The following is a 22,185-nucleotide window of genomic DNA, read 5'->3' as shown; positions in this document are numbered from 1 at the left end:
AAAGTTAACTAATTGGGACATTTAACAAATAAAAAATATGTAACAGAATGAATATTTCAACATTAGACAAGAATAGTTTATAGTTTAAAATTTGTAGTTTCCCTGAAACTAACTCTCTCTCTCTCTCTCTCTCTCTCTCTCTCTCTCTCTCTCTCTCTCTCTCTCTCTCTCTCCTCCCTCCCTCCCTCCCTCCTTCTCTCCCTCTCTTCCTCTCTCTCTCACCTTCTCACCTTCTCTCACTTCCCTTTCATTTGGTTCAGATATTATCTCATTTTTTCCACTCTTTTCTATATCAGCTCATTTCTTCCTTCTATATCTTTCATATTTAAAATTCCATCTCATCTTTATATGTTGATGGACATAAAAATATGATAATTTAGATAATATAATATTTTAAATTTTCTAGTTTATTTTTTCCAAAAACTAAAAAAGCAAAGTTCACATGTTAGTTAACATTTATTTTCAATTCTAATTAAAATTGTTTTATTTTTAACTTATTTTTTGTCAAGCAACCTTGCAAACATTAAATCCAAAATAAATTATAAGTATATACTCATTCTTTTAAGTCTACTCCTCTTCAACCATTTACCATCACATGTATCAATTGATGGAAAGAAATTTCAGAGTCTTTTTAAATCATGTATGATAATTTTCCCCAAAAGCTAAATTTTAAGTGCAAATTGAATACCTTAAATCAAGGAATCCAAAATTATTAGAATTGGAAAGAATGATAGAAGCCAGGACTTTCAACCTTTACCAAGATACAGAAATCTTCTGTGGAAGATAAATTTTACATATAATTACTTTAAAACAACCCATCTTTTACAGTGTGCTGTATTGCTCAGAAACCATATGCTGTTGGTCAGGTGTATTGAATACGTTTTGGATTTAATGATGTTTTCATCTTATGACAAGTTTATACAGACTTATCTCTAATGGAAATAAAAAAAAATCTGTACTTACAAATTTCCAAAAACTTTTAATCAATTGAAAGTTAACAGACCTAATGAGTTTATGAGAATATTTCTTATTTTCCTGTTTTATTGATATGGGAATTGAGGATTCAAGAAATTATGTACATTTTCCTATATCTTGTAGTAACTCTCAATTCAATTTTAAAGTAAAAGGTCAAGAAATTTACCCAAAACTAAATTAATCCTTGTTCCAAGAAGTTACTATAATTCTCAAGTATGAGGACATTATTCAAATTTGATATTGATATTTTCTGTTGAAACCTACATAAACTAAAAAAGTGGCAGTGGAGGTTATATAAATAACTTTAGGGAAAAGTAAGATATAATTAATGATGATTTTTTATATTTATAGAGAAACATTTAAAATTCTATTGTGAGTTTAAAGAGATTTATTTTTATCATTTGTCTATTTTCAATAATTAGACCAATTAACAATAATGTAATTTCCAATTTATGCATATTGTGAGAATAATTTTGGCATAGACCTACAGGAATATTTTTAATATTTCTTTCATCTTATAGTTCTGCTTAGTTTAGGTTATTTATACCTATTTTATATAAAAATATAAAAACAAACATATTTGTGATATAGAAAGAACAGTATTTTCTTTTTATCAGAATTTAAGTACTTAAGGGAAGATTTGTTTGTTCCATCAACTCCAGATCTATGTACAGAAGAGAAAAAATAAGTTCAATTGTTTTATCTTCCTTATTTGTTGATAGTAAAAGTGTATTTTAATAGTATAAAAATATATATTATATGTAAAATCTAAAAGTATAATTAAGAAAGAAATAGGTTATAATTTAAGAACATGAGAAGTAATACTTTATTAGTTTGTCATTTGAGGTTTAAAAACTTTGTTTTAAATTCTGACTGCTCTACACTTTAATATTTTGTTACTTTCAAAAGAACTGCTGTACATCTTTAAGAGTTTAGTCAACTGCAAATTCTCAACGTATCTTCTCTATAAGTTTATTTAAAGATTAAATTAAATATACGTTAAATTACTTAGAAAGAGGGGTATCTTAGAATATTTGGGCTGCTATACCAAAGTACTTTATCCTGGGAAATACAGAAACAGAAATGTATTTCTTATAGTTCCAAACATATATGTAAATACCTTAAGCAAAATATTTACAAACCTAATCCAAGAGCACACTAAAAATATCACTCATTATGATCCCAGGAAAGCAAGGATGGTTCACATACATAAATCAATAAGCAAGATACATCATATTTGTAAAAATGAAGGATAAAATTCATATGATCATTTCAATAGTACAAAAAAGACATTTGGCAAAATTCAACATCCCTTCATGATAAAGACACTGAACAAATTAAATGTACAAGAAACATAACACAACATAGTAAAGGCCATTTATAAAAAGCCAACAAATAACATACTGACAGGAATAAAGCTAAAATATTTCTCTATAAAACCTGAAATAAAATGAGCTTGCCAATTTTCACTACTTTTATTTAAGATAAAAGTAGAAGTTCTAGCCAAAATATAGTAAAGATAAAGAAATAAAAGATTTCTAAATTGAAAAAGACACAGTTAAATTGTCAGTACAAATGACATCATCTTTAATAAAGCAAACCCCAAAGACACTGCCATAAAAAGCTATTATAACTAATATATGAATTCAATGAAGTTACAGTATCCAATAATAAACAAAAATCAGTAGTGGTGCTTCATGTAAACAGTAAATTTCAAAAGAACAAAGCAATCACATTTATAATGGTTGTATAAACAGGATCTTGAAATAAATTTAACCAAACTAGAAAATTATTACCAGAAAAACTGTAAAACATTGATGAAATAAATTGAAAAGAATACATAAATGATTGAAAAGATTTGGCAGATCTCATTTTAAAATAATTTTATTTTATTATTCATACTACTCAAATAATTTATAGACTCAACACAATTCCTATTAAATTATCAGTGGTATTCTTCCCAAAACTAGAGAAAACAATTATACAATTATATGGAAGTATATTCCCATAGCCAAAGCAAAAAAAAAAAAAAAAAAAAAAAAAAGGGGTCATTATAACACTTGACTTCAAAATACATACTACGGAGTGACAGTAATCAAAACAGCATGATACTGGCATAGATATAGACATAATATAACATGAAACAAGATAGAAAGTGTAGCAATAATCCCATGCTTCTAGAGCCAAATGATTTTCAACAAAAGGACAGTTTTTTTTTTTTTTAATAAATGGGGATTCAAGGATCCCCTCATGCAGAAGAATGGAACTATTTCTATCTATAACCAGTTTTAAGTCAACTCAAAATGCATTAAAAACTTAAATTTAGAATATTGAAACTTCTAAAAGAAAACAGTAGAAAAATTTCAGGGTACTGGTATGGGCAAGAATACTTTGAACAAGACCCCAAAAGCTCATGAAACACAAGCAAATATATACAGATAAGATTATATCAAGCTAAGGGCCTTCTTCTAAGGAAAGAGAACAATCATCAACATGAAGAGACACCTTAGAACATGGAAAAATATATTTATACACTATATATCTGACAAGGTATTAATAGATAGTCCATGTAAAAACTCTATAGCAAAGAACAAATAACACAATTTTAAATTTTAAAATGAGCAATAAATAGACATTTCTAAAAGAAGACATACAAGTAGTCAACAAGTATTTGAAAAAATAATCTGTAGACTATTTTTTATTTTTTTAATTTTTATCCTCAGGGAAATGTGAATGAAAATTAGAGTAAGATATCATCTCACTCCAGTAAGAATTGATATCATCAAAAAGTTAAATGAAAAGAGTTGTTGTAGAAGATGTGGGGGAAATAAAGAACACTTGCACACTGTTGATGGGAATGTAAATTAGTACAGCCATTATAGAAACAGAACGTAGGTTTCTAAAATATCGTGAAAATAGAATATGATATAATTCAGCAAAATCCCACTGCTGGCTATAATATAGCCAAAGGAAACACCATCTGTCTGTCAAACAAACATTTACATTGTCATGATTATTGCTGCATAGTACACAATGGTCAAGAAATGGAAATAACCTGAGTGTCCATCAATTTATGAGAAGAAAAGTATAGGATATTTTCAAAAAGACATACTATTTAGTCAAGAAAAGAAATTCTGCCATTTGCAATAACATGAATCAACCTGGAGAACATTATGTTAAATAAAATAAGCCAGGCACAAGAAACAAGTTGACCTCCCTTTTATGTAGAATCTAAAAAAAATTTGCTTTCATAAAGGTAGAATAAAGTCAAAGTGAATACAAGAACCTGGAATGATAGGAGTAGAAAAGTCGGATAAGGATATAAAATTGCAGTTATAGAGGAGGAATCAGTTTAAGAGATTTAGTGCACAACTGGTGATCATAATAAGTGGTAATGTATGGTATTCTTGAAAAATGCTAAGATTACATGTAACATTCTGACCCCCAAAATGATAATTTCATGAAGTAATCAATATGCTAATTCGTTAGGACTATTCATATAATAATATGCATATACTTCAAAACATCATGCTATATATAATGAATGCATACAATTTTATCTTTTTATTTAAAAATAAGTCTTGAAAGAAAATGTTATGTACCTTCACTGAGCATTAAAATCTTTATACTCACCAATACAGGTAGGTAAGGAATCATTCCACTGGGCCAAAGAATTGGGCACTGTGTCACACCTAATTGCTATGGATCCATGAAGAATATATCCTGGGTTACATTCAAAAAGTACCAAGGAACCAACGGCAAATTCATTGCCAATTCTTCTTCCAAATCTTGGTTCAGGCACAGAACTGCATTGTGTGGAACTTGTTCTAGGAACAGCTGTGTAGAAATAATTGTTGGTTTTAATTCCATATTTGTTAGATAAATACAAATTTAAAATGTTACTATTAAAAGAGGCTTCAAAGAAATCCACTTTTTGTTAGAACTTAAAATCAAAACTTGAATACATTTCTAAAAGTTTTAAATTCCATACAAAACTAAATTAAATTAAAAAGAATATTGCCATTTCATCAAGATTTATATTATAAAATATTTTTATTTTGATACTTTAAGCAATATTGGTTATGTTATTTTCTTTTTCTTACCAAACTCTTATTAATAAAACAAAATAATTTAATTAGATACTGTAACTTATGATATCAAATTTGAAATAGTTTTATTTTTTAATTTGGGATACCAAATTTTAAAAGATATCATATTACATAAAATAAATTTTTCAGAATTTGGCCCTTAAGAATATAGATTTTTATGAAGCAAGTACATTTTATTTAACTTCATAGCATGTTTACAAACTTAGTTTTCAAAACCTTTGTTATTCATGAAGACAATGACTAGAGTCAGGCTAAGCAGTATATAAGTCCAACAGATTAACAACAATAAAGAATTTTACTTTGATAATTATATAATAAGGAACTTGAAATTTCTTTCAGATTCTGTATGTCTTTCAATTGTTCTTTTTTACATAGAAAAGTAGAATGATAACAGGATGTTTTTTTCTTTTTAAAACACATACAAATGTGATTAGAAATTGACAACAGTCCAAAAAATGATAACAATGAGTTTCATATAAATCAATTTCTCTTATGTGACTTAAGTAAATATAACTAAATTTTATAGTGCCTTTTGAAATTCATAATGGTACAAACTTCTTACAGTGGGGAATACTATTAAATAAAAATATATAAGATTATAGCCAACCGATAAATGGAATAAGAGTAATAATACCAAATCACAAATGTTTATAAATTTCTTATGAATAAAGTTCAAAGTATATTTGAGGAAAACTACTACATGATCATACATAATTCAAACAAAAGATTTCAAATGATGGCACTTAACTTAATGATAATGTGGAAGTTTGTCTATATAAGGCAAGAAAAAGCTGTCCAAATGAACTTCTAATTGAGTGAAATCTTTTATAACCATGAAGAAAGCTTTAAGTTTTCAGAGGGAATGAGAAAGTATAATTTTAGAATGGAGCTATGATTTCCTTGGCATGTCTAAACGCATCAGCATGAAAATTGGTACATTTTAAATTTAAAGTGCTAGACTATGAGGAAAGTAGGAAATGTAGAGTGAAGTGTTATCAGGAAAACATAGATGTTTTGAAAACAATGTATTGGGAAAGAAGGAAAATCAGACATTTAAATGGAGAATGATGGTGGAAGCAATAAATCTTTTTCTACTTTGGTCAAAGTGACAATGTCTTAGTGACTAGGTACGGGGTGACAGTGTGGGGAACAGGGTAAACTGCTTACAAAATCTTTATCTCTTCTATATGATTATGAGAATTGCATCGTTCAATAACTCTGAACATAGCATGGAAATTTATATCATTCTTTAGTGTGTTTCTAGACTACAGGGTCACTTACCTTGATAAACAAAGTGAAATCCCTTAGCTGTTATTGGTCCAACTGAAGTAAATCGAATTGTGATCTGATTACCTGAACTCAGTGGAAGTGATTCTCCTACTCAACAAAACAAACACTAAGATATCATAAATAATTTTCATTCAGTATACCTAACAAAGTATATTTTACACTGTCATTTGAAAATGTCAATCTATATTATATCAAATATTTAAACTATCCTATCTCTATCAATATATTTTCCTTGGGTTCAGCTTCAGTTGCAATCTTTTTACCGAAAGGCTTTAATGACATTTTGATATAGATAGTCTCATTCTGCAAAGAATCTTTAAATATTTTATATTACATTAAAATACCACAGATTGTGATTATATATTATATTCGATTATATTATTCTCAAGTCTCTGAGTTACTGTTAAATTGTGTTTCTATTCTTTAAAATAAAATGTGATTCTCTTTTCAGTTTACTTTATTTCTAATATGGATGATATAAATCTCAACTTTCTCTATAGTACTAATCAAAGTCAGTCTGTAATCAATAACTGATGCACAGCAGTTCTAGTAAAGGATACCTGAATGGGATCCTGAGAGGGAAGATAACAGAGAAGATTGCTGAGTTGGCCCATCAAACACCTCAACAACATCGTGGAGTGATGTCTGGAAAAATACAAACTGGCCAAACACCACTGAGCAACAGGAACCAGGAGAAGCAAACAAATCACCAACCATCCAAAAACGAAAACAAAAAACAAAAAAATAGAAAGAGGAGGAGAGAGAGAACAAAGTATTAAAATATAATAGTCATCTTCTGTTTTTCTACCTTTAAAAGAGGATAGGTGCCCATTTGTTGATACTCTGGGCACATGTATTTCAGGTCATAAAAATAATGACCAATCCTAAAAGCAGTGAAATTTTGAGAAGACTATTTTTAAAATATAAAAGATATAGCAGGTAATTGAGATCAGAAATCACAAGATTAGTGATTGGTACTTTTAGTAACTACTTATGGATCTTTCCCATTGGTAGTTTGATTTTTTCCACTTTGTGACTCTCTTCTCTTTTTCTAATTTTTTTCCTCTTCTTATTGATGAGATCGTTTTAATACAGGTTTTTATTTGTTTGTCTTTTAAGTGGCTTTTAAAATGTCATTCCAAATAATTTCATAGAAAAATGCCAAGCTACTTTTCCGGGACAGTGTATAGTTTACATTGTATGTTAAAAATGATTGCCAAGCATTTATTGTTAATTGCATGTCAAAACAAAGAAATACTATTTAGCTTAATCAATAATTGAAAGATTATAAAATTTAAAAAATACTTTTTCATAGTAAGCATAATTCTGAATTATTTACTAAGATAATTTTATAAGTGGTTCGTTTTACTTCATGTTGTATGTGTCTGTATTTATAAACTAAATTTACATGCAAAGTCTACCCATATATAACTTCAAAGAAACAATCTGTTCTAGAGGCCAAATCAGTTTATATCTGGTGTTTTAAAAATTAATAGCAGTCATTCTTAAAACAATTAAATAGAAAAATTGGGGGGTTGAAAAGAATATGAATTTTTAAAAATTTTATCATGTAAAAGCAAAATAACTTTGATAACTTCAAAATCATATCACTTGAATATACATTGTGTCAGTAAAAACATATGTTTTAAAAGTTCCAATTCCTATTTTATATCTCAAAACAAGGTTATGGATATCTTCTAGTCTTTTTGAAAACAGTCTACTTTACTTGAAACAGGCTGAGTTTTGCACATGAACACAAATATACACATCATAATACAAATTTATAGCTTTTGCCTACAAAAATAAGCTGGTGATCTCAGTCCAGTTCTTTGTGCAGTAAGAGAAAATGAATATGCTAGCAGATATAGGGTTATTGCTTTGAGAAATTTCTGAAGTGTTGAATTTTGAAAATAATCCTCAAGAAAATATTTCCTAGAAATTATGAAAAATTATATTTCCACCAAACCAGATACATGTATTGAACTGTTTTCATCATTTACAATTTATATAAAATATTTTGAGTATAAATCTTTTAAAAGATCATAAATTTACTCCACCAAACCCCAAGCTTTTTCAAAAATATTCCTAAAAAGAAACAAGAAAGCTTTTGTTTTCAGTTTTTGTATATTGGTGTTTGGATGATCTGCTTTCAAATGTGTCTTTAAAGTGCCTATTAAAATGTAGATGTTGCTATAGCCTTACCAAGTGGAAAAAAAAAACAAACAAAAATAAAAACAAAACTGTATTAATTTAATCAGAATTTTACTATATCAAGTACACTATTCAATAAGGTTCTTTCTTGAAAGATCATTTTCCTAATCTTTTTGGGAAGTCATTCAAAGAAGCTAACATTCAACATCCTTGAACTCCATCTGTTTAACTATCTCAAGCATTTAATTTGAAAATATTTTTTTATTTCCAAGCAAACAACCACATTGACTCATTTCCACAACGACTAAATGGAGTTATCCAAAAACTGTCTTGGAAAAATAAACACCACTTATAGTTTCTTGTATTTAGACCTTTGTCTCTATTATGGCATCTCTACAAATATACCAGTTTGTTTCAACTATATATTGAATGTGTTGAGACCATAACTGTTAATAGTACAACTACTAAAACTGTATTTTTTCATCATGTCAAGTAAAAAACACTGCAGGAAATGCTCTTTTATGTGATGCTAGTAATTTGTGTTTGTTATTTGTTTTAGTAACTTTGAGATAAGGGTAGGAATAGTAGAGGAGGGTAGGAATGAAGTAGCAGAGCGTTGAAATTTGCCTTATTAAAAAATAAGCGAGTGGATATTCATTTCGAGTCACCCACCCATGCCATGTGGCTGTATTTCTATTTTCCGTATTTCTATCTTTCTAATAAACTTCTTTAAATCTTCAAAAAAAACCAAAAAATAAGCAAAGTTCTTTAACTGCATTCTAACACTACACTAATGTGGGCAATTAAATTTTTATATTTTTATAAATTAATTTTATATTAATTTTATATAAAATATATTGCTAAATGAAAGATAAAAGTATATAGTACATGTTTCCTAAATTCTTTTATAGTATCGAATCAAGAACATTGGCATAGTGATCTTACTACATAGATACATCCTCAACTTACCATCTCATTAAACAATGTGCTATAATACTAAACCAAATCCTCCCATTTAATAATTAAATGTTATTCCTTAGTTTGTTTCCATTTCAGTCTATAAACTCTAATTTATTCAGTTTTCTTTCATGCAGCCAGCAGTAGGCATTTTGCTTCTACAACCTCCAAAATGACTAGACACTATTTGCTTCAGAGAATTGATAAAGAGAAAATCTGAAAAGACTTTAAAATAAATCAGTAGATGAGTAGGTTTTGTTTTAGTTTGGTTTGGTTTGAGACAAAGTCTTTCTATGTCACCCAGGCTGGTCCTGAAGTTCTGGGATCAAGTGATCCTCTTGATCCAGCCTCCTGAGTAGCTGAAACTAAAGACATTTGCCACCATATCCCACTCCATTGGCTATTTTGTAAGCAAATTGTGGTCTGGAATGTCTATATCACCTGTATTGATGGGAGCTCTGGGGAAATGCAATTGATTAATGACTTTAGTAAGCAGATCTATTTTGAATCTATTTGTAAATTTATTTCTCTATCTCCCTACTTATTAACCAAATATCTATCATTTGGTTACCTGAGTTTTCTTTTGAATCATTTTAACATCTTGCTGTAAGCCAGATTATACTACTGAGACATAAAAAATTGTTAATATTTATATTCTCTATGTGTATGAAGTGACTGTGTCCTCTTTTTCAAAGTCACCTCTTAGTTTTTTGAGAGGTTAAGGAAGAATGCTACACATTACCACTATAGGATTTTAAGGTCTGGAAATGAAGTCATCTGGAAAAAAATCACCTACTAACAGAGATCTAGAAACTGATGCTTCAACCTAAAGGCCGGGCAATACTTTATCTCTAGAATTACAATTAACTCCCAAAGTCTGGGCTGTATCTGTAGAACTACAATTAACTCCCAAAGTCTGGCCTGATTGTGTCTTTGTGTGTGTGTGTGTGTGTGTGTGTGTGTTTGTGTGTGTGTGTGGTAATACTGGGGTTCCTGGAAGCCCTTCTACCTCCGGGCTACACTCCCAGACCTATTTTATACTTTTTATTTGTTTTTAAATTTGGAAACAGGGTCTCTTACACCAGCGCAATCCTCCTGTCTCCACCTCCCAAGTGTGGGGATTACAAGCATGCACCACCATGCCCGGCTGATTGTGTCTTTTAACATAACTGGCAAGCTCTCTTCTTTTCTTTAGTTTATAAGAACAAATAAAGAATTTCCTACATCTCAGTCACAAGTATTTTTTTTTCCTTTCTCTAGAAATATGCTGTAGACATCAAAAGCACTTTACTCTCAGGTATAAAAGTAGGCATTAAATAACACACTGTTTCTTCAGGAAAGCAATATTTTAAGAAATTTTTTTCCTTCTTTTAGTGTAGTAGATGTTAAAGACAATGCTTTTAACTATGTAAATTATTTTTCGAATGTTATATGTATGACAGCAAGCTAGAATAAATAAAAGAGAACCTAATAAAGTAAAATGTATATGTAAAATATTGTTACAAATAAGTCTATACAAATAATCTATTTCATACTCAAAACTTCTTCTGAACCTCTTGTTTTAAGTACATTTTATTCTAGAATATCTCTTATTCATTCAATCAAAGTTAGTTGATTTTATTCAACGATGTATGAGAACTGAATTAAATGCTGATGTTAAAAAACGGTAATCAAATATACAGATCCCTGCTCCTATACTTTATTTATTTCATTTGTGTCAGTTAAAGTGGCAGCATATCTTTATTCTACCTATGGAAATATATTAGCCAATCCAACTAATAATAATATAATAACAGGACACTTTGTGTACATTTTCGCAGAGAGCTTATTGCTTTTTTAGTCATTTGAATCCATCCTTTCAAGCAAGCCCTCTATCAACTACTACTTGGCAGTTTTTAGAGGCACAGTGCACTCTTAAATCTATTGTTTGGAGTTTTAAAAATCACTTTAACAGTCTGGTGAAATCATTTAGAAGAATTTTTAATTTAGATCATATGAATAAAATGTTTATCTCAACTTAAAAATTTTGTCCTAGTTAATTTGCTTCCCCATGTGCATGCAAACGCAAAATGAGACAAGAACATTATGTCTACCTAGTTTTCCTTATAGATAAAGCATGATTTATTTGACACCTACTTTTTATGATATCCTATCCAACACAGACAGAGCTGCAGGGTTCCATTTAATGGGAAGTTTTGCACAGCATAAGTTTACATCTAAGTTTGAATAAGCACTTGTTTGCTATTCTACACTAACTCCTGTCAAATACTTTTTCCTCTGATCACATTCATTTAGGTCTTGAAACCTTGTCCATTCTGCTTAATTAAGTCATTTTAATCATACATCAATAAATGATGACAGAGTGCTTAAATGGCATAAATACTCCTGAGCGTGAGCAAAGTTAAACTGTAAAATGGCTCAGCACAGATCAGCAGTCACACTGAAAGCATCATTTTACTAAACAGCATAGGGTCTACCTAAGAGATGGAGACATCTTACAAGGGTGAGCAGGGTCAAAATTTAACCAGCAAATAAAGGGCTATGAAAACACAAAAGCACTAAAGTTAAATGAGAGTTAACTTAAAAAACAAAGTCCCATACTTAATTTTCCCATGCATTCTTCCTGTGTCTTTATGATTAATGCTGAGGGCTTTTCTGAGATATGGGAAAGAGGGAGATGCCTGCATGTAGTATATGATAAAATCTATTACCTACCTTTACTTCATTATCATAATAAAAATCACATCCTGAGACAGACACCTAAGATGACAATGAGACTCTCTTCCCATGGAGATACACAATCCCCAAGAGAACAGACGCAGCTGAAATCCCACTTCCAACTGCAATGACCTCAAGAGATCCAGTTACTGCCTACAATAGAAGTACAATAACGCTGTTTACTGATTTCTTCTTTTGGGGTTTAGTGTAAAATTCCAAGCTAAAATTCCTCCCTTGTGCTAGAGTGTAAGAATAACAAGCTGTGCCTGTATTTTTGTGCCTCTCCTCAACTCTTCTGATAGGCCATCAAGAGCCCATAGATGTGGTGACATCTGACATATAACACAATGTGCTAAAATAGGTTAGAGCCCATATGTGTATACTTTTACTTAGAACATAAGTAATCATAGCAACTCATGTTTTGTGGTGCTGGGAAACAACCCAGGGCCTTTTGTGTGTTAGACAAATATTCTACCACTGATCAACACCATCAGCCCAGAACAAGAATGAAAAGCTTCCTTTTCAATTAAACTCTACTTTGTCAAAATGTTTCACCACTGATGGCCAAGAGGCTGTCCTTGGCCAGACTTTTGTCAGGCTCCTCTGAACCCTCTCACTAGGTCCTGACATTTTTTTTTCTTCCATTCTGTCTTTGTATTTTACAGTCTTTTGAGAGAATATGTAAAGTCAGGTTAGTCAGAATCCTTCATCCTCAAGATCTGTTCCCTATCTACCTCTTATCATCCACCAGGTGATGGCTGGTTAATCCTATTTACTTTTAGTAAGAATTCTGTTAAGTTGGTTTAGTAAGAACTTCTTACTACCCCTGATGTTTCCTGTTAGCATTTTTTTTTTAACCTCCTGACTCCATCCTATTCCCTGGCTATAAATTCCAACTTTTCCTTGATGTATTTGGAGTTGAGTTCAAACTCTCTTCTACAAATAGTTTTGATATCTAATCAATAATCTTGAATACAGTCTGCTCTTCTATTCTTCAAAAGTGGGTGAATGTTTACTTCTTAATGCTAAGCAAGTCACAAACTTTTCAAAGTCGCATTTAATTTTGTGCTATTGAAATTATTAGCTTGTATACTACATAGAGATTCACTGACTTAGAAATTAATTAACTTTAAATGCGGATAATAAAACAAATATGGACATGATTACTGTTATTCAGTGATCAGAACCAGAATTATTGAATTAAAATGGAAATTGAATTTATGCAAATAAAGAGGGTTTCAACTTTGTTTATGTCCTCTTTTCTCAGAAGAAAATAACTCTCAGGATATTTCAGAACATGGTAGAAAAAGGAAATAAAGCTCATAGTCCAACTAGGGCATGGTTGCCATAAAGAGAACCAATTTAACTGCTTCCGCAGAAAGGGTGAATAGTAAAATTAAAACATCGAAGAGGTTGTAAAATCAGATTTGATTAGAACTTGTTTTGATGTTGAAGAGTTCAGATTTGGTAGCTTTGGGGGAAAGTAAGGCATCAGGTCCTCTGGGATGTGATAGTTTCCATAGTCAGAGGGATGGTGTCATGATCTTCATCAGGCCAAGGTACTAAAACAACAAGGCATCTTTGCTTCAGAAAAAAAAAATAGATGGAACAGCTTAAAGATCATCAGCATTTATAGTTGAGCAGATTTAGGAGGACTAATATTTTCAAATGACTAAGTTATGGGTGTGAAATACCCTGTAAAACTCCTTAATGAGTTCTGGAATCAGACTCTCTAGGACCGCATCCAGAATAAGCCTCATGGGAAAGTTACATTGACTTTCTGTGCTTCCGTTTTTTTAACCTGTAAAACAGGGGTAATAACAATATCTAACCCCCTAGGATTTATGTAGATATTCATAAACACACACACACACACACACACACACACACACACACACACACACACGGTGATCAGAGCCTGAAACATAGCATTTACTGTTAGTGACTATTAGCAGTAACTCAGTTTTATAAATACATATATTACTCATTAAACCTGAAATCTTTCTGATAGGTAAGGCTTAGTTGGCTTTTGAAGATAACATATGTTCTCTCATTCTCTGATTTCTATATATGTATATCTTATTAACCTACTAAAATTGGATCTCATCTCAAACTCACCTAGCCTGACCTTGAAAACGCCATCCTCCTGCCTCAGCCCCCTGAACAGGCATGTACCGCCACACCTGGCTGTACATGCATATTTAGAACAAATGACGGAACTGATTGTGTTAGACGAGTATCCTATTTTACTGAAGGCTAACTTGTCATGTGGTTTCAAAATGGCCATGTACTTCTCTGACTTCTTGATTTCCTATTCTCTCCTTTGGGTGGAAAGAAAATGTCATTCTCTGCTTCCTATTTATGTTAAGAGAAGAGGAGTAAGGTGAGGGGGTATTCTTATTTGTTTCCACTTATTTCCTTCATCTTAAGTCCCCCTCTACCCCCCTCACTGTTGCAAAAGATTTGAAACTATCACAAGAGAAACAGTTCCACACAGAAAGGGTCTGAGCAAGAATAAAGAATGAAAAAAAATATGACAAATTTCTATTAGCTTTTAGCTTGATTCTCAAAATGTTTATTTCTTTTGCAAAACTACACATTCTTTTGTTTTGGGATGTATTTTGATGATAGTATAATGCACTCAGCTGGTGTGTCACTCTGTTAAAATTTTTGTAAGAAGCTACCCCTGTTTGCTCAGCATGCATTTTATTCTTCAACACAACACAAACAAAAAACACACACGTGCACTAACAGAATGGAAATAAGATTCAAATCAAAGATGCATTTAGAACTGAACTTGATTATGTATGAAAGCATCAAAAATTATTGTTGGTGACATAAGCTATCATAAAATTTGGCTAGATTTATTTGAAATTAGCCTCATATTTTCATCTCATACGAATATTTTAAGACAGTATTTTAGGAAGATTTTGCCAATTTCATTTCATTTGTCTCCTACGTGCAAAAGGCTTCTTTTTTTAAACCACTAACATACAAAGACCTCTTTCTTCCTATATTCTTTGGGCTATACCAGTAGCTCTAGGAATTTGGATTTGTGTTGAATTTGCAACACAATACGAGGCCCTAAATTGTCTTCATGTTAGTAATTTCTTGTGCAGAACCAAAAACGAGGTTTAGTGATGAAACCTGCAACATCTACTTTCAGGCCTCTCCAAAGCTATCTTTCAGTCAGTACTGTGACCATTAGCCTAACACCAAAATTTCAAAACTGCCTATTTAACATATTTTAGACATAGAGACATTGCAAAGAACATCTTACAGGAAATATAGTTCAATTTTCTTTAATTGTTCTAAGAACAAAGATCTCTTTAACTGCAAGCAAGCAGTTTATCTGTAATGTTGCTGTTATAACTTTTCTCAACAGCAGAGGATTAATCTAGTATTTAAAAGCAATGAACTCAAGACAAACACAATAAGCAATGCTAGTAGATGTTTAAAAGAATTAAAAGAGGAAAGCACAACAAAAAAGTTAAAGTGCTGGCTTATTTTATTAACATTTTCACTTTTCCCTCATTTTCAATTTAGATGAGTATTTTTCTGTAATCATCCCTAAGATATTTTTCCTACACATTTGACAGAATATGTCTGCCAATTTCCAACTAAACCGGATATATTTAGGTCAGGAAAATACTGTCATGTGGATTATAATTTAAATTAGGAGAATTTGTACAATTATGATAACTTTCAATATATAGCAAGTACAGAGAACAGTACAATAGAAATCCACAAACCCATCACCCACCTTTAACACCATTTTGTGAGCATTCTCACTGATATAACTCAAAACACTGAACCACCACAGTGTAGAGGAAGGAAGATTGATTTGCACAAACTTTGGATTCAGTTCACATTAAGCCGAGTGACTCTGTGGTGTTCAGGGCATGGTGTGGGAAACAGAGAGTGTGCAGGGTCTCTGCTCTCATTTCATAGAGGCCAGGACAAATAGAGAGCTAGAGGTGCAGGATCATATATAATCATCAAGACCACATTCCAGTAGCCTCTTCTCAGCAACCAAGCCCTTCGTCTAATGTGGCTACCATGTCCCAGTGAGGTCTAGGGGGATATTCTAAGGACAAACCCTAACAAACACAACATTGTGCCAATTTCATTTCATTTTCCATTCCTATCCCTACTATCTCTCAAGTTGGGGTGTATAATCAAAAACTAGGTATTTGCCATAATTTGTCAAATCAAGTGATTGGAACAAGCCTTTGGGAAGAAGGGGAAAGTTTATTGATTTCTCTAGAAAATGGGGATAAATCAGTGAACATAACCTTTGGATAAATTTCCTGGATTTGCTGAAACCAGCTTTTACTCCCATGATCAGTAAACTGATAAACTGATAACAACATGTTCCTTGTTAATAGGGGAAAGGGAAAAGTAAAAGGATGTTAGTCTTTGTGTGTGTGTGTGTGTGTGTGTGTGTGTTACTAGGTATTCAACACAGGGGCATTCTACCATACACCTACACCTCCAGCCCTTTTTATATTTTGTTTTGAAACAGAGATTTGTTTTGAAACAGGATCCTGCTAGGTTGCTGAGTGTCTCAATTGCTGATGGTCATCTTGAACCTGTGATCCTTCTGTCTCAGCTTCTCCAGTACTAGGATAACACACATGTGCCATAGAGCCAAACTAAAATATATTAGTTTTAAAACAAACCACCTGCTAGTTTAGTCATGATTAGTTTAAGAAATGAACCCTTGCTACATTTTGAAATGTCACCAGATAACGGATCAGAAGATCCCCAGAATGGAGAAAGGACCCTAAACCCAACCTTGGCATATTCTAGACTTATGCCACACAAAGGATATGCCAAAGAAGCACACAATTTTATTTCGGAAAGCAAGCAATAGGGAAAGATACACACTCAGAGAGAAATGGAACAGGATACACACCTGTAATTCCAGTACTTGGGAGGCTGAGACAAGTATGAGGCCAGCTTCAGCAACTTAGTGAGACCCTGTTTCAAAATAGAATATAAAATAGGACTGGAGGTGTAGGTTGGAGTTAAAATGTCTTTGGTTCAACCTCCAGTACTAAGGGGAAAAAATGAAAACACTTCTGAGGTTTCATGGTCCTCTATTTAAAGGAAAAATTGAGCCAGGTATGTTGTTGCTTGCCTGTAATGCCAATACTTGAGAGGCTGAGACTGAAGATTTAGGCTAGCTTCAGCAACTTATTGAGACTCTCTGCAATCTAGGTATGCCTATTCCCAACCAAATTTAAAAAGGGGTGGGGGTGCAGGTCGGATATTGCCCCTGGGTTCAATCTATAGTACTAAAAAAAAAAAACTTTATACATAGTGACAGGAGAAGTATGTTGGGGTTCACACACCAGCCAGGAGAGCTCCACTCTTAGTCATGGAACAAAGCCGTCTGGTTCTTTCAGAATCACTAGGTTGAGATAATTCATTCAATAGATAATGCTTGGTCCCATATTATGAGCCTCCAACGATATTTTTTCTGGGATTTATTTAGTCTAAACAAAACATATTGTGTAAACTAGCAATGTATAAGACATTAATCATCTTGATTAGTAGTACTCTAAAATCTAAGGGCTTCTTAAGAATTTAGACGTGGAGGAACACAGGCACTGGGAGTAAAAGTGAAGGTGTTGATGGAGCTTATTCAAGTTATGGTTTCTTTTTTCTTCCCAGTTGGTTGCTTTTCTACCTATCCTTATTTCTTCTCTCCTATACCAGGTATACTTCAAAATCATTCAAACACCTTATCTTTTTCCTATGAATTTTTCAGTATTTCCCTCTAATAGGTAAATACTTTAAAAATAACCATAATATAATTTCAGTATAATAAAATTAGCAATTTCTTATTCATTTTGTGTAATACTATTTCATGTTTCCATTTCCTAGATTTTTCTCCAAAAGTAGTCTTTTACAGTTATGTTGACTAGATTAAATTAGAAAGCAAACTACATACGTTTAATTTGGTTGATTTTTCACTAAATCACTTTTAATATATAAAATACCTGGCCCCCATGTTTTTACATCATATTTTTATGAAAAGAATATAGTTATTTTGAAGACAGACTAACATATAATAAAACCCAACTAATCAAATTTTACTTATCTAGTTTTTGCTAAGAGGTTTTATAAAGTTAGCTATAAGTAATGAGTTTTACCTGTTTCAAGGATACCTATAAAGGCAAGAACACTGTTAGATTGAGCACAGATTAAAACTCTTATTTTCACTGAATTCTGTGTGTGTGTGTGTGTGTGTGTGTGTGTGTGTGTGTGTGTGTGCTACTAGGGATTAAACTCAAGAACATTCTACCTTTAAGCTACATCACTGCCCTCTTTTATTTATTTGTTTGTTTATTTTTGGAAATAGGCTCTCACTTAGTCACTGAGAGAGAGCCTCTCACTTAGTTACTAAGTTGCTGAGGTTGTCTTCCAACCTGAAATCCTCCCATTTTAGCCTCTCAGGTATTGGGATTACACCCATATATATCTGTAACTTTCACAGGCACTTGCCCAGGGATCTTTCAATGAATTTTTCAATTTCACTCTAAACACTGGACTTCTGCACATGCCATGTCTTTCTTATAACAACAGCACCCTGAAACTCTCAGCCTTCCAAGTTCCAATGCCTAAGGGCTCTGTAACTGGGGAGACTGTAACTATTTTAGGAATACAGATGGAGGGATGCTGTTATGGTTTGAGTATGAAATGTCTCCTAGAGATGCTCATGTGTTGATGATGTAGAAATGCTCATAGGTGTGAATTGAATCAGAGTTTTGACTTAATCAGAATACATAAATTCATTGATGGGTTAAAATTTGAAGGGATTGCCTGCGTGGTAACTGTAGGGAGGTAGGGTGGAGCTGGAGGACTTGGGTCACTTGGAGCCTGACTTTGTGAGCTATAACCATCCCTTGTTTCCCCTTCTCTTTCCCTCTCTCTGCCTTGCTACAACCAGGAGTTGAACAGCTGTTGTGCTCTACCACCATAATATTTCTGCCTTGGAGCCATCCAACTATAAATTAAACCTCTGAAGCTATTAAGCCAAATATATCTTTCCCTGTCTACATTGTTCTTGTTAGGTAATTTGGTCACAACAATGAAAAGGCTAACTAAAACCAATATAAAGCAACATTTATAAAAGCATTCTCAGTTAAAGAGAAAATCAGGGTAAGGCGTGGTGACCCACGCTTGTAATCCCAGCGCTTGGGAGACTGAGACAGGAGGATTGTACAGGTCGAGGCCAGCCTCAGCTACTTAGTGAGGCTCTCAGCAACTTAGTGAGACCATGTTTCCAAATAAATTATAAAATAGGGCTGAGAATGTAGCATGGAGACAGAAAGCCACTGGGTTCCACACCCAGTACCACAAAAAAAAAAAGAAAGAAAAAAGAAAATCAGCAGTCATCTCTTTAAATTGGGCTCTAACCTTCACATGATTGATCATTTTGTTAACAGAGGAAATTCTACGCAATGATTATTATGATTATAGACACAATTCTATCATGCCTTTCATTTATTTCCCCATCCAGATCCACTAGAAATATTTAGTTAAAGTGAAAGAATTTTTAGCCAGGCATAGTGATACATAACTCTAATCGTAATACATGGGAGGCTGAGACTGGAGGACCCCAGGTTTGAAGTCAGCATCAGCAATATAATAAGACCCTGATTCCAAATAAGTAAAATAAATAGGGATGGAGGTGTAGTTCAAATTTAAATGGTCTGAGTTCAATCCCCAAAATCACAATAAATAAATAGAAAAATAGAAAAGTAGATAAATAAATGAATAACTAAATAAACAAATAAATCAATAAACCAGGCCTGGTGTCACACTCTTGAAATCCCTGTACCAGGGAGACTTAGACAGAAAAATTGTAGGTTCTCAGCCATCCTCAGTTACTTAATAAGGCTTTCTCAACTTTGTAAAACTCTGTTTCAAAATAAAGAATAAAAAATAAGGCTGGGGTGTAGCTTGGAGGTGGAATGTCCCTGAGTTCTATCACCAGTACTACAAATAAATAAATAAATAAATAAATAAATAAATAAAATTTTATAACAGAAGACACTGAAAAAATGAAATAGTTAATATATTTATTTACTAAAATACATACTTTTAAAATATAGTATTAAGTAGCTCATGAAAATGTTACTATTTGTAAAGGACTATGGTAAGCTCCTTACACATATCATCCAGACATCCAGATTTCAAAACAACCTTTGAGTTGGGCACTATTTTCTCTATTATCTCCATTTTAGATATTTAAAATTATAAAATTTAAATAAATGTAGATAACTTTACAAGACCTCTACTTTTGCAAGGGGAAATGCTAAGATTTGAATCTATGTGTGTGTGTGTGTGTGTGTGTGTGTGTGTGTGTGTGTGTGTGTATGTGCATTTATTTATTTATTTGTTTATTTATTTATTTGCAGTACTGGGGATGGAACCCAGGGGCATTCCACCTCCAAGCTATACCACTGGCCCTATTTTATATTCTTTTATAACAGGGTCTCACTGAGTTGTGGAGGGCCTCAGTAAGTAGCTAATGCTGTCCGTGAACTGCAATCCTCCTGTCTCAGCCTCTCAAATGCTGGGATTACAAGCGTGTGCCACCATGCCCGGCTTATAGATTTATATATTTTCCATCACCCTATAGAGCATAGTAGGCTGGGATCTACGGAGGAACAAATAGTCTCAGAAATCATTGAAGAAATCTTGCCACAGCAAACTCAGCAATTAAGATCCAAGATAAAGAACATGAATAAAAAATGAGGTTTTTGTTTTATACTTTTTTAGAAATATATGGGGAACTATTTTATTATATACTCATAATATATTAATCTTAAGTAGCCAAAGTGTTATTACTAATCATTGACAATAGAGGTATAAACTTTAATTATCTTAAAATGTATTCTTAATAAAGTGTTAAATGTTCTGTGGACTCAGCACTTATGTGTAATAGTGAAAACATTGCTATACACAAGTGAAAACACAATAAAAACATTGTAACACACAACATGTTCAACAATGTTTTCATTGTTGTTGGGGGGTATGTAAAATGCTATTCTTTTAAATACAACTCAAGTAATACATCTCTTCAATACTATTTTCCTACCTTTGCCATCACTCTTGTTGCCATCATCCCTGACTTTGGAAACACCATTATTATCAGTATTATGGTCAAAAGTGCCTGATATCCTCAGTTTCATTTAAAATATTTACAGCTTTATTATATTAGTTACCATTGACTAAGTTTGAAACACTGCACTAAATTGCTGCAAAACCTACAAATGAAAATTCTACACCTCATAAACAAATACAGATACTTTAGCAAACCATTGAAACGTACAGATATTACTGAAAGAAATTAGAGATGTTCTTTCCCTACACTTGGTGCCCATGGAAATATGCAGTAGTGTATCTAGCTGAGAAGCAAGAAGCCTACTGGCATTTGTTGCTGCCTCTTGCTCCAACACTTACACATGTATAGATTGTTTAAATTCTTTTATGGAATTCAAGAGACATGTTAAACAAAGCCAAGATTCCATTGAACTAATACAATCCACACTTAGGATGTGCCTGTCATTAACAAGCAACTAGATTTTATAAATTTATCACTGCAATATGCGATGCAGGGATAAGTGATTTCCTGTCTACTCACGTATTAGAACTATGTATACTCTATGAATGGGTGGTATTCCAAAGATATTTACCAAGAAGCTGTTAAGATTTCAAAATACATGTTTGTGTGGAAAGATGTAGAAACAATAGGTACCTACTTTAACTCACACATCAATTTGACTTAAAATCACTATAGTTAATGAAAAATAGCAGATTATTTTAGACAAAAGAGATTTTACAATCATCTAATTAAATTTCTTGTTTTCCAAATAGGGTAACTAATGTACAGTTACCCTAGAAAGATTGAGTGATTTGCAACGCCAGACCTTTAGGAAAGTGCATTTTAAGCTCAATTAGGAGAGTA

At 32.2% G+C, this 22,185-nt stretch overlaps 1 protein-coding gene across 3 annotated transcripts in view; it reads right to left on the bottom strand.

Annotated features, from left to right (window-relative positions):
* Positions 1-22,185, bottom strand: part of CSMD3 (CUB and Sushi multiple domains 3) — a gene marked incomplete at both ends in the record, with an annotated part of 1,156,743 nt that overhangs the window by 183,021 nt on the left and 951,537 nt on the right. For 2 of the 3 annotated variants that reach the window (XM_080694904.1, XM_080694905.1), the window contains 3 exons: positions 4,609-4,812; positions 6,366-6,461; positions 6,935-7,048. In XM_080694904.1, coding sequence (XP_080551030.1) covers positions 4,609-4,812; positions 6,366-6,461; positions 6,935-7,048 — 414 coding nt within the window. The remainder of the gene's footprint in view (positions 1-4,608; positions 4,813-6,365; positions 6,462-6,934; positions 7,049-22,185) is intronic. The other variant, XM_080694906.1, reaches the window with a different exon arrangement.

Source organism: Muscardinus avellanarius, assembly GCF_963383645.1.
Source record: "Muscardinus avellanarius genome assembly, chromosome: 4".
Taxonomy (NCBI): Eukaryota; Metazoa; Chordata; class Mammalia; order Rodentia; family Gliridae; genus Muscardinus; species Muscardinus avellanarius.
This window is presented reverse-complemented; position numbering and strand designations above follow the sequence as displayed.